The 14,669-nt window shown below is 33.6% G+C and overlaps 1 protein-coding gene across 3 annotated transcripts in view; it reads right to left on the bottom strand.

Annotated features, from left to right (window-relative positions):
• Nucleotides 1-14,669, bottom strand: part of LOC108965598 (homocysteine S-methyltransferase 1-like) — a 30,238-nt gene that overhangs the window by 3,943 nt on the left and 11,626 nt on the right. Inside the window, exons 5-8 of one of the 3 annotated variants that reach the window (XM_018928127.1) lie at nt 13,719-14,566; nt 12,354-12,817; nt 11,971-12,276; nt 2,881-6,693 (exon numbers count right to left, since the gene is read on the bottom strand). In XM_018928127.1, the coding sequence (XP_018783672.1) occupies nt 3,545-6,693; nt 11,971-12,276; nt 12,354-12,817; nt 13,719-14,566 (4,767 nt within the window). In that variant the 3' untranslated portion in view covers nt 2,881-3,544. Of the gene's footprint in view, nt 1-566; nt 1,029-2,880; nt 6,694-11,970; nt 12,277-12,353; nt 12,818-13,718; nt 14,567-14,669 lie in introns of those variants that run through there. The other 2 variants (XM_018928129.1, XM_018928130.1) reach the window with 2 other exon arrangements.

Below are 14,669 nucleotides of genomic sequence, written 5' to 3'. Positions count from 1 at the left end.
TGTATATGCGTTTGTATGTATATTTCTATATTTTATTTTAACGGTACCTAATAAAGAAACCATAGTAAAACAACACCTGTTGAATGTACAGCAAAAAACTTGATGCATTATAGAATAAAGCTTAACTCAATATTTAATTTATTATGTAAAATAAATGACGTATTTTTCTTTGAAATTATTTAATTTTTGTCTTATCCAAATATCTATGTGTATGTATGCACCTAAAAATATAAAAATTGAGTTTAATAATAGTATAATCTTTTTTTTTACTACAGCTTTAACGGTATTTATTTGGGGAATCTAAAAAATGGCACAAACAGTTTTGAATAATAATTTTTTCCCTATTCCCTTCACTATTTCATATTTCGAAATTATTCTAATTTTGTAAACCTGTTGTCAAGAAGATTAGGATATTTTTTGTACTTGCCTGTTTTCTTTGATTCAGAGGTGGTTAACATTAGTCTAGGAATTTAAAAGATTGTTTTTATTCCCACGAATTTTCTATTTAAATTTTTAATAAAACGAAAATATGTATATGTTCAAAGCTTGAATTTTCCAACATTTACCTGTTATTTTCATTTCGTTAGCTGTAAGTTCAACTCGCAGGCATTAAATTATATAAAATGTACACAGATATAAATAATTTCAATAGAACTCAACTTTGAAATTGAAAATATGCTTATTAGCTTGCCTGTAACGAACATACTACCACTGTTAGTGTTAATGTAAAGTTGTTGAGTATTCGTTTTATTTTGGCATTTATTCATAATTTATTGTAGGCATCTATGTATTGTATAAGAGTGCAGTGTATTATATATTACAATACATGTGTTAACATAAATATATATGTAAGTATGTACGTTTAACTTGTTAATTATAGGTAGGTAGCAACACAGCAAAATGTGTAAAGCTTTTGGGAACAAAGACATTTCAATGCGCAGTTCATCATTGAGTACTACATATGTACATATGTATAATGGAAACTGAATCTATATGCACATATGTATAATTGTATTTATTGCAAGCTTAAAAATATATATTTGTGTTTTAACGATATACAATATTATTCATAAATATTATTTTAAAATACATACAAACATATCGAGTAAATGTGCAAAAGAAATGCAAAATTGAAAAATATATATAGTATATGGATTTTTCCAACTGACTACAATGTTGCTTGAATTTCACCTCTTTGTTAATTGATTTTGCTTAATTTTTCACATTTTTATAAATAAATACAATATTTCATTTTACTTTACGCAAGCATAATACATATACATAGTATTTATATGTCTAACTTATCACCAAATAATAAATTCATTTTTCAAATTTTTCACGCAATTCATTTAATAAATTCGTACAGAAGTTATATATGATACGCGTATAAAATCAATGCAAGCATAATTCTGGCTAAGTTAAAGTAGACGTTTAAAAAACAGCAGTATTTAGGTAATATATAGCGGTAAAGAATGCGAATCAAATATTATGTTCACCACTATCTAAAACTAAAAAATACATTTTTAAACCCTTTTTTGTTGCTTTTTCTTTTTTTTTATAGTTGAAACGGAATTGTTCTTTCTTCAAACAAATTTATATTAAAGTAATTTATTTTAGTATAGCGATATAAATTAAAAAACATTTCACATTTTTATTCAAATAAACCAGGTGAATAGCGGAAACGAGATTATACATACAAAATACATATGTATGTATGTGTGTAGATATATAATGTATATAAAAGCGCACTTAAATAATATTTATTTGTATATGTGAATGTATCATTTCATTAGTGTTCAATATACTCATTCATTATATGAATTTAATTTTTTGTTAATGTAATTTGCCACAATATTCAATATTGTTGCTTAAATTGTTTAATAATACTCTAAAAAATGGTACAGAAACGAGAAGTTTTCGAGTTTACGTGCTGATATTTGAAAACTAAAATATAAAAATTTTTTATTTTACTATTCATTTTCCACTTAATATAGTAATCAAATAATATAGTAATATAGTAATAAAAACTTGTGCTCACGGATGTATTAAAATATATATTTTCTTTGTTTTTAGATTTCCCTACACTGTGTTCACTTTGTATGCAGTTAAGAAAGGTGAGTGAATAAAAAGCAATAAAAAAATATTTAAAAAAATTTATGCAAATTTGGTAATTAGCTTAGGAATTATTAAGTGCAATTGCTCCAGCTGGCTAATTCGAATTATTATTTTATTTTACTTTACTCTTTAATATTTCGCATAGACCTTATATAAATTTTGAAGTTAAATTTCATCGAATTTTTTTTTTTCGAAAAACAAATATTTATCTTAATTTTTATGCATTAAAAAAAAACAATTTTTATGAATTTGTAAAATCAAAAATGCGCAAATTAAGAATTCAGATAATATTTATCGAATTTTCCTATATTAAACTAATAGGATTATAGCGACATCTGTTTTAAATATGTGTCAATATATATCAGTTGAAAAATTGTTAGTTATCAATTAAAATAATGAATATTAATAAATAATAATGAAATATACATTTCATTCATTTAAATACACTTTTAACAAAGCCGCCATATTCGACAGGCGCTCTTCGAATCAAACATAAATATTCCTTATGAAGCCTTTTAAAAATTTCAAATAATGGTTTAAAATATAATAACATGTCAAAATGCTGCAATAGAGGTAAATGAATTGTAATACATATTATGGTAATAATAATTAAAAATACGAAAGGATATTATGAAACATATTTATGAATAGGTAACTATGCATACAATTCGCTTCAACAAATTAAAACGATTGCTAGTATAACATATGTGGTTCTATATGTTTATGTATATATGTTGTGTATAACAGTTATGTATTTACATATACTTATTCTTTAAATTTTCATGAACTTCGTTCGAATATACATAAACCCTTCGTAGCAAAAACGCTTTGAAATATGCGCAATCGCTCAATATATAAATTTAATATATAGTTAATAACAGTATTATAGTTTTTCTCTCTCATTAAGGACATTCACAACATGTAAAAGTAAACACGTTTTTCAAAGTAAATAATACAAATTCGAAAAAATATATTCGACGAATAAAATATACCTTTTATAACGGTTGATAACAGTTTATATGTTGCATGTGACGTTATATTCGAAACTCATATACGAGTTATTATTATATGACATTCAATACTAACTTTATTTACAAACGAATATAAAACGATAATGTGTGAATGCCCTCATTACATTTCATTTCCGCATTTTTGCCTACATATCATTAGAAAACGTTATAAATATTACTTTTCACATCCATTATCTTTCAGCAATTCACATTTGCTTGCGATTCTCGCCATATATGTATCTCTACACTTAATTCTACATAGGCATATGTAGGAATATGCACCTAGATATTTAGGTATACTATAAACATTCACTATTAATTGACTTCATTATTATTTACTCCTTGGAATTTTTCAATACTTTATGTAGTACTTGTTTGAATTCGCGTTTCAACGTTCGTTTCGTTTCGGCAATTCGCTTCTAGGAGAATAGATTATTGCGTCGCTTCAACGAACCGAATTTCTTTTCGGCTTCCAGCAACATTTTCTCATTTCGCACCACCTCGAACGGTATGGTTTTGGAGAGTCGATCGATCTCTTGATCGGATGGGAAATCTTCGAAACTCATATTGCTAAAACCAGTTTTCGCTGAATTTTGTATAGTATTCGATTGGAAGCCACTCGTCATTGCCGTATTGGCTGAGGCACTTGTGCCTTTGGCGTTGCTGCCAACACCAGCACTTGTTGTCGATTTGGAATGTTTTGTTGAACTGTTGCTTGAGATGTTTGTTGTTGAGCGATTTTTATATTTGCCTTCATTGATATCGTCATCATCATCATCGTCATCGTCTTGCGATTGACTCTGTAAACGTTGATGTTTCTGTTTGCTGCTTGAGGTGAGTGATGAGGTTGAGCCGAGTACGCTTGCGGCGACGACTTTTTTGTATGTGTGTCCCTTGACTTTTTGTGTGATTTTAGCCGGCAACGTTCTCACACCCAAATGGGACTTTTCCTTTTTCGGTTTTGTTATGGTGAGGGGGGCGCTGTTGAGGATCGACGTCGTCGCAGCTGACGTGCATGCTGTTGTTGCTGGCGTGACTGCATCCATGTCGGCAGCATGCGATCCATGCGGAACCACTGGCTCCGCCTCATCGTCTGTAGCAAAGTCCGAACAACGATCTTGAGAGATTTGTACAAAACCATTATCGGCAATTGGGAACAATGACTGATGATCGGACATTTTCAAATGCGTAATCATGCTGGACGAACCACCGATGGAAATATTACTAGGCGTTTGCGCTGTTTTACTGGCAGTTGTGGTGGTGGAGGAAACGGAATGGGACATACTGCTTGGAATATTGAGTACGATGCCACCGTGTGTGCTGGTAGCATGAGTGTTCGCTTTGAGTGTTGGCTTGTGCATGGCGGCGGCAGCGGTATTGGGTGCGGGTACATTGATGGCGGCAACATTGGGCGGAGGAATACTGATATTAACATGCTTGGCGGTGGTAATAGTGTTTGCACTCGACGCTACAGTTGCAGGCAATTTTATATAGGCGCTAGTAGTGCCACCACTTGTTGCCACACTCAATGGAGGCGCTGTTGTGGACGCATTTAATTGAATTGAATTGATATTGTTCCGGTATTGTAGTGAGGAGTTCGCCAATGGTTCGGGTGTTTTGTTGATAATTATTGAATGGTTAATTGTAACGAGTTGTGGCGCAGGACCACTGGGCTGTGGAACTGTTGGTGCGCCAAAGGGCGTCGGTATAGTTGTCAAACCGGAATGTTGGTTTTGTGTTTGAGTCAGAGGATTGGGTGCCGTTGCTTGGACTTGTTTTATTTGCACAATATTATTGTTATTCTTATTTCTTGTAATGCTGTCATTGATACCTTCTATGGGGTTCACAATTATAGATTTACGAATTACCTGCGGAAATGGTTCGGAGCCAAAGAGATCTTGTTCGGGTGCATAAACTTCGTTAGCTGGTAGTTTTGGCTCGATAATCGGTCGTTCCGTCGCTGGAAAATCGGGTACAAAATTTGTTGTCGCTATTGGTTTTACAGTAGTAGGTTCTTTGGGCACATCGACCGCGTTCGATATAACGGTGACAGTGCCAAAATTGGACGAGCTTTGTATGTGAGACTTGGGTATTACTGTATTCGGATTGATTTTCGGTTCGGCAAATGGATTGAAAAATGGTTCATTAAATTCGTCCAACTGCGGTGAGGGACCCGAAGGAAAATTAGCAAAGTTATCCACTGAGTTGGTGCGTTTATCGACACTTTTTACTGGTGTCGATGTCCAAATTTCCACGGAATGAGATTGCACCGGCGGATTTCGCGCCGGAACTTTGGGCAGCGAACGTTGACTTTTGGAAGTACGTCTTTTCAAAGGTAAACCCACGGGCATCTTAAACGGCGCCATCGCAAACACATCCAACTCCTCCGGTTGGTTATTGGTGTTTGAGACTAAATTCGGTAACGGCGCATTTTCAGGCGATTCTTCTGTCTCATTGCTACTCTTACCTTTCGAATCGGAATCACCAGAACCGTAATCTAATTCATCGTCGAGCAATAATGGTTTATCGCCGAATTTATTTAGAAAATCATTAGATGTCGGACTCAACTCACTTTCATCATCGCGCGCTGTAATGCCACTCGCTTCAGCAGCGGCTGCCACAGCGGCCGCAGTGCGATCCTTCTTACGCATACGCACCTTAACCAACACACGACTAACATCATCTTCGTGCGTAGTGACACTTTCACATTCCGCATGGTAAGCCGATGAACTACACGTCTTTACACTTTCACTTATGCCGTCTATATCCATAACGGGGCGTCGTAATTTTGTATTGCGTGTTTGCACATCGTTCTCGTCGAAAAAGTCATCATCTTCGGCACGCAAATCACTTGCAGAACCAATCGAATCTTCGCTATCTGACTTATCACCCGAAGCAGCTGCTGCAGCGGCCGCAATTGCAGCCGCTTGCTGTTGCTGTTGTTCATGTTGCTCTAAGGCGGCGTTAACTTGTTGAGCCGCCTGCTGGGCGGCCGTTGTCGGTTTCTTAGTGGAATGACGTAACTTCTTAACTATAGGCACTTTTAACTGTGTCTTATCGACTTTGTGATAAGCAGCTTGCTGTATCTTATGTATAGTATCTGGTATGTTGTTGGTGACAATTTGCTTGAAAATCGCTTTTGTGCTGCTGGGTCCAATCGTATTGCCGTAGTCTTCTTGAAAATACTCCGAATCGGAATCATCCGAAGTGGGATTATCATTACTACGCAATTTCTCATATTTATTACGATCCTCTAATGGAAGTTTGACAAAATTACCACTCGGCAATGCTACACCGGCCAAGGTGGCCACAGAATCGCCATCACCAATACCCCCAATACAATGTAGTGCATTGCTTAAAACACCATCAGCGCCACCTTCCGAATCAGTTTTGAGATTATTTATCAAAGAAGTTTTCTCTTCACTCGACACTTCGAGCGTGGGTGATAGCAGCCATTTGGACGAAGCGGTCGATGAGGTAGTGCCACAGGCCGCCGTTATATTTCCGCTCGCACCGCCACTAGACGAAGCCATGGATGCCGAAGGACCACCGGTGACGATAAATTTAGCTGAAAATGAGATTAAGTTCTTTTATGCAATATAACAAATGAACTATGTACAGTTAGCTTAGTAGTGCGTATGTAAGTACGTTTTGCATACTCTAAATACTATTTTCATGGTGGCTACAATATATATTTTTTGTATTGTTTATCTTATTGTAATTGTAAGCGACAATTGCTTTTGTTAAAACAACCTATATTTATATTTGACATGCCTTCGAGTTACATTTTGGAAGTGTGCTTTCTGAGATCTCTTTTCACTGCAGAAAATTTACGGTTATTGGTGAAAATACCATTTCATATTGTTATTTTTTGAGTGCAATGCTCAAACATATTTTGAAACTAAATTTTGCAAACCAACACAAAATCAATATACAGTACTATTTTCTAAAGGCTATTATCTACATATGTAAGTGTAGGTGTGTACTGCTGGACAATAAACTCTTAAAGTTATATTAGTTATATGTATTACTATTATAAGTTTGGTTAGTTACTGATGAATAGACTAAAACTATTTGCATATGACGACTTTCGAATACTAACTCCTATTTTATAATGACTAGTACAGTTTTATTAAACATACTATACGGCTGAAAACAAAGTGTCTAGTAAAATCGTAAATCGAGGGTAAACATAATTTCTTGTCAACTCTGTTTAATATTCCGCTTCACTAACAACTGTATTATGTAAGACAACTGGTAAATAATTGTCAATCTAATGCCTTGGCTACTATATAAGCCTTTTGTTAGCGTATAGCCATTGATATCAGTATACTTGAAAAAGTAAACAAGATCCACGATTTTACATTTTCGGTAATTCGGCTACTTTACTCGCGCTAGCATCCATACATAATAGAGGTGTACGACTCCGGCATAAGACAAAACCGTGGGGAACAAATGTTTTTCAAAGTTAGAACATCTTTCTCAATTAAAGAAGTTTCCATACAACAATTGATTTTGATCGTTTAGCTTGTGTTAAAGTGGTCCGATATCGCCGGTTCCGACAGATGAGCTTCTTAGAGGGAGAAAAACACAGGTGTAAAATTTCAGATTGTTATTATGTTGTTAGATATAGACAAAGGGACAGTCGGACATGGCTAAGTCAACTCAACTCGTCACGCTGATCATTTATATATGTATGTGTTTTACAAGGTCCGACTTTTTTCTGGATGTTACGAACTTCATGGCAAACTTAATACACCATGTAAAAGTGTTTTTTTTTATTAAACAAAGTGTTTACAGTGTAAATTACGATGACGCCAAGATACTTTTTACAGTGTTAACTAGGCAGCTTTATCCGTCGAAAAGGGTTATCTATCTTTGCACTTAATTTAAATTAACTTAATATTAAAATATATTTTATATACAAAATGTATGTACATAGATGCGACACCAAATTAAGGAGTTTTAATTTTTACAAAATATTTGTATAAATTTGTACAATATCCAGTAATATTTTTAGTAAAATTTCGCCCAGTTTATGTACATATGTATGTGAGTATGTATATTTTAAGAATTCCGATTATTTAATTCGCATATGTATGTGTGCATAATGTGTGTATTAAGCAAGTTTGTGTATAAATGTGTCTTAATTATCTTGAATTTTTGTCAAATAATTTTTTTATGTATTTAAGGGAAGCTGTTATTACTCTAGGAAGGGGACTATAATTGTTACATGTAAATATTTTGCTGATATAACTATGGTTATAAAGAAAATTTAGTTCAAATTGATACGTTATTGAAAATTATAATACTTAAAACCATACAAAACCCGAAATTTTGTACAATGATATAAAAATAGTATTATTAACTTCGTTTCGAAAAATTATCTAAGCGTCATATATACAAAATGTAATAAAATATGTATGAAAGTAACGCACATTTAATAGTTTGTATGCCCCTTTTGCATAGCTCAACTCCCATTTTGCATATAGCGTTGCAAATAATAAACAAATAAAGTAGTTAATTACAAAAAAGTACATAAATTAGTGAAAATCGTAATATATGAATATGATGTTTATAAATTTAGTGATTTATGTATTTCTAAATGTAAAATTCTAGCCGCATTTGGTAATAAGTGAGAACGACACCCAGTTGCATTGTTTTGTTGTTATTGATTTTAAAAGTGAATAATTTATATAGCTTTTTCGGTCATTGAATAGGTTTATATATTTTTTCATAGTATCATATAATCATAATTCATATAATATTTATATATAGTTTATATTTATATGTATATATATATTTTTTTTTATTCATAAAATTATTTATGCATAATTACATTGATTTAATGCCTTTACTGACTAAAAATTTGTATCTATTGTATTGCAAATGAGCATAGGATGCGCTTTGTTAGCCTAGCTGAGGAGTTTCGGTACACTTTTCTTCATTCTGTTTTAGCGCTGACTAAAAACTACACTTGTTGCTGCTGGCTGCTTTATGATTTTACGAAAGTACAGCGGTTGGAAAGTGCTCACACTTGGCTACAATGCTACACCATCTCACTTTTAAATGACATTTCTGAAATAACTTTATTATTTATAGTTTTAAATTAGTTTGGATTTATTTCCTATTAATTTTCATACAGTTCTTTACCGGTGAATCACATTCTTTGCTAGTTTCTCTGTACATTTACTTATGTATATCGGTTTACTTCTTAATACTCTCTTCTTTAAGCTCTCGTTTTTCTTATTATTAATATCTTTTAAATATATATATATTTGTTTTTGCTGCGACAACAATTAGTTTATATATATATATATATATTGTTTTATATATGTATATGTATATAATTTTAGTTTATGAAAATAGTCATACACATTGCATTTGGTGAGTTTAGCTTTCGTTTACATTTTTAAGGTACAGTTTTCTATATACTTTCATAATACAATTCATTTCATTAATCGGAAAATTTTATGTTGCTTTCTTATAAGCCATTTTTTTATTTTAACAAATTGTGTGTAATGAAAGGAACACTGTTCACAATTGGTCGGATGATTTGAGTATGTGTGTGTTTAAAGAGAACAACAGTAAATTCTTTATAATCGGATAATGGGACATTTCGTAAGATTTTAAAGGGGAAATTTCGTTTGAGCAAGAATATTCAAATAAATAAGTTAAAGCTATATATCAATTGAAGTGCAGCTTATAAAAAGGATCTTATAAAACTTGCACTGCAATATAGCAGAAAATGCGGGTGTACTTAAGGAAAGTATTATTTCGGCTTGGTAAAGCTAGAGGAGGTTTACTATCTATATGTCTTTCTAAAAAATATCTAAACGATTTATTACTGACATGATATGAACCAATCTGTCTTCCACTTTTAAGTTTTATCTTTCAAAAAAATATTTGAAGTTATATCTACACTAAATTTCTGATTAATATATTTTTTGAATACAGATATAACACAGACTAACTACGCTTTCAGGAGAGCTTAAGCAATTAGTTTTAACTTGCAATTCGCTATTTAATTGATGGAAGCTTGGAAGCAATTAACATCCATTAAAGTTTTAAAATTCATACAAAGCGTGATACTTTTGAGCGATTTCAATTAAGAATATTTTTACACTTGTAAATATTTTAGTAAGCATATAAAAAAAATTCCGGTATACAAGTTCATGTATTTACTGCAGTTTGCTCAAGTAGAAGAGAAATTATAAATGAGCTTTAATTGTTAAATAGTAAAATTATAATCAACTCGGCTGCATAAATAATACAGGTTATGTTTAAGATTTAGTTTTACTTTGAATATTTCCTCCACGAAATTTTAGGTTAGAAATTGAATCTCCCAGATTTGTAAACATATTCTTATTTAAATTGGCTCGCCAGCAAATTTATTAAGTTTTGCTTGCTTCTTAAGTTATATAACATATATTAGAGTAAGCATTTTGAAGTTTCCACTACTAAATAACTGACCTTTTTTTTATAAAAATATACCTAGAAATGAAACCACGCATAATACATAATTACAAATGACGGATGTATCTAAATATTCTAATAAGATATGCGCATATGATGATATGATATGTAAATTATATGCTTATATGTCTACTTAAATATACATATGTACTATGTAATGCGTTCATTATATAATAATATTATTATTATTTTCAATATTTATTGTAATTATTATTGAATTAGTCACAAATTTGAAAGGAAGAGAGCATAAGATACATACGTTCGCATAGTTTCAAACCATAACCCAGTTAATCAAATATATATAGTCGGATACAATATAGTATACATTAATTTAGACTAAAAACCAACACCAAATATTGCATTTTATTAAAATATATACATATTTTATTAGTTCACAAATTCAAATTGCACATTTTTGATAAACTGGAGGACAATCTTAAAATAGTGCCACCTCTACCTTGTCCATATATAACAAATGTAAAAGCTGAAAGCTGATCTTGTCAACGATTCATTAAATTAATTAAATTTACATTTATCTAAATTTAAGTTTTTCCAAAATATTAGTGCTAATTTAAATACGAATTTTTTACAATTGAAGTACAGAAATCTTGATGTTAGCTTTGTGTAAATACATTTATGTATGTATAACAAATGTATATTGCAAAATTGAATAGAAATGTTAATTATCAAGCACGAATAATATGCACGAACTACTAGCTACCGTTTATTTATACTCATTGATAAAATCATCAAACAACGCGATTTCGCTTTAAGAAACGTTACATTAAATATTAATTATATAATTTATTTAGAATTGACTCATACAACATTAAGAAACTCAAGTGCACGCGTAGTGCTCGAATTGAGCCTGATTATTGTTTTGATTGCTGTCATTTTCCTTTAAGTCATTAATTTGTGAAGTTTTTTTTTTGTCTATACTTGTAGTTTCAATGGTTTGAGCAGAGAGGAATTTCGCACTGTGTGCCAAATATATTGCAATGAGCCGTTAGTAGCTTTTAGCTTAATTAGTCAATTTCATTTCGCTCTACGATTTTTGTAATTTTTTTGTTTTGATACATGCGGGGACTAGAAATATTACGCCGCGGCCAAATCTTTATTTTTTTGTTATTTGTGTTATTTTTTTACTTTTCTTCTGCAGGAATTACTAGCATTGATAAGTGGAGTGGTACTTTAGTAAGTAATAATGGTAGTAATGGTGGTAGAAGTATATAAGCTAAATTGTTATTTATCAATTACTCATACTTATTGGCATAGGCATAGGCTTAGTATGTGCGAACATACATACTAAAACAGCAGTTGCTATGTATGTAGTAGAACAAGTAATGCAAACAAAAATTTCATGCTTTACCTCCAGTTTTACGCAGCGTTGTTGCTTTCTCGCGCAATCCGGCCGGCAAGCTGAATGGCGCCGAGCCGAATGGATCCTCGGGTATGTGTGCCACGGCGGCATTGACACTACCGCTGCCACCACCTGTAACCGAGCCGCCGCCGCCGGCAACTGTTGGGCCAAACGGCGTGACCGTGACCGGAAGTTGTGTTTGTGGTTGTTGTTGTTGTTGCGACGTTGTTTGCGTCTGCGTTGCAGGCATACTTGTCGCATAACCTTCAGTAGGCGTTAGAGTTGAAGTAGTCGATGCAGACTTAGCTGTGATACCTTTATGAATATGATAAGTAACATTTTTATTTAGTTTAAATAAATATTTTTAGTAATTAATAGCGTGTTAGACTTACTTCCTTGACTGCCACGCTGGCGTATCTTATCAAATTCTGCTTCGAATATATGATCTTCAGTCATTTGTCCGAATGGTTGCTCTTCAAATGGATTCCAAGCCTCGATACGTTTACCTAATGAACTGCCGCTGGCATGATTCGCAGCCGCGGCATCGACGTTTGTGTGTGCCAAACTATTATTAGTCTCTATGTTGCTACGCAGCACTTGAGCGCTTGTTAATTCGGCATTCGATATTGACGCCGACATGACGGCGGCGCCTTGGCCTTGCATATGCAGCGTTTGTGCTGGTGGTAGAAAGAGTCCTGGATTCGACCCACCATAATTCGTGCCAGAATTGGCCATTGCATTGACCAGCATGCTGTCGTCGCCACCGCCGCCACTGGCATCGTTCGCGTGTGACGCACGACTCTTGACCGAATGATCATAGGGCGCCAGGAATTGAGAAGTCTCGTTGGCGAAAGTTCTAAGAGTTGTGATGTATATCCGAGAAATGGGTGCGAACGTTTTGTAGGGGTGAAGTGGGAGCACAGCAATAGATGAAGAATGATGTGTATGGAAATAAGAAAAATTTAATGATGTTAAAATTGGATCAGAAACAGGGATGTGTGGAGAGTGGAGTGAAAGAAAAAGAGTGCGCATAACTCATGGCTTAAGTGCATTCAACGATTTCATTATTTTATGCAATTATTGGTTTTTAAGGACATAAATATGTGTTTGATCTTGAAAACTATTGTATATTAGACGTTTACTCTTAAGGTCAAGTTGTCTTCTTTGCTATAATTTGCTTCAGTCCTACTTGCTTTACACATATGTATGTATATTGATTGATTTTGAGTAATAAGTAGATAAGAAAAATATTGAATTTTTGTCTAAATTTGGAGAGCTAATTTTAGGACTAGCATTATTATTAATATCAATTTAAAAAGTGATTTTCGTTGTATTCGAAACAAAAACGTTTTATATTTATTTATATTGAATTGGCTGCCGAGTTAAAGTGCTTTCTATTTAATAATAAAAACAAAAAATAAATGAGTAACAATTTATTGTGACTCCTCAAAGCGCACAGACAGTTTAGAATTTCAATGACTATTCACTCAAATGTTCTTTTTCATCTAAAATGGCTGACCTTAATTAGTCCATACAGTCGAAATGAAAAAAAAAAAATTTAAAAAAATATACAATTAACACGGAAAGTCAGTGGTATACATATATAGGTATGCACATACATTGGCAAGACATGTATGCAATTGCAAAAAACAAAACGAGAAAGAGCAGAAGAAAAGAAAACGTACAGAAGAAACACACACAAATCGATACAAGCATAGAAACATTCAATCAAATATAAGAGCACGAAAAAATCTTACTTATTAAAGGCAGACGTATCGCTAACATTGCGTCGATGTCCGGAGGTGCCACTGCTACCAGAGCTTGGGCCCACGCCTGACACAGTCAGCATACTACTCTTTGTTGGTGTGCTGCCGACAGTTGTATGATGTGCTGACAGAGAGCTTACAGCTATATTATCCAAACCGTCGCCCAGCCCACCCACGCCCAGACCCACACCAACACCCAGACCACTGCTGCATGCGACTGTGTCTACAGTTGTATTTTTCATTGCTACCGGTGCATTCTCACTAAACGGATCTGGATATACAGATGATTCAAAGAGGCTATTCAGCACTTCAGGCGGCGGCTGTTGTTGCTGTTGTGCTGCAATTGCTGCCGTGTTGGTGATACCGGTTTGATTGACAGTTTGTTGTGTTAGTTGTGGTGGTGGTGGTGGTGCAACTGTGGGAGTTGCGGCAACTACAATACTAGAGGCTTGTGGTGTTGTTGCCGGCATAACCACTGTGGCTACAGACACGGTTGCTGTTGCTGCCTGTTGTTGTATTGGTTGTGGTGGTACGACTGGTGGTGCCAATTGTGGAAAATTCGCTTGAAATTGTTCAACTATCGGTTGTTGTTGTGGCTGTGGCGATGTTATATTATTGCGTGGTGATGGACTTGGCGGCAAGCCAAGACCCAGTGGATTTGCACCATGTACAGAAGTGGAGCCTTTCGGGCGTTGACGAGGCGCTACACTCGTACCGGACTCGACGATCGGCACACTTTGAGGCTTAGGTGTTTTTGATGCGGCAGCAGCAGATAAGCGTTTCGCTTCGGACTCAAATGGAGGGATGACAAGTTGTTCGAAATTTGGTGATGGAGATTTCTGTAGTTCAAGAAAATGTAAATGTTCAGATGATGATAGTAAAACTTATAAATTTCAAATTTTAATTTTTTATTTATGGTTATAGGATTTGCAAAAAAATCTC

This window comes from Bactrocera latifrons, unplaced genomic scaffold (genome assembly GCF_001853355.1).
Source record: "Bactrocera latifrons isolate USDA-ARS-PBARC rearing strain unplaced genomic scaffold, ASM185335v1 scaffold_142, whole genome shotgun sequence".
Classification (NCBI taxonomy): Eukaryota; Metazoa; Arthropoda; class Insecta; order Diptera; family Tephritidae; genus Bactrocera; species Bactrocera latifrons.
This window is presented reverse-complemented; position numbering and strand designations above follow the sequence as displayed.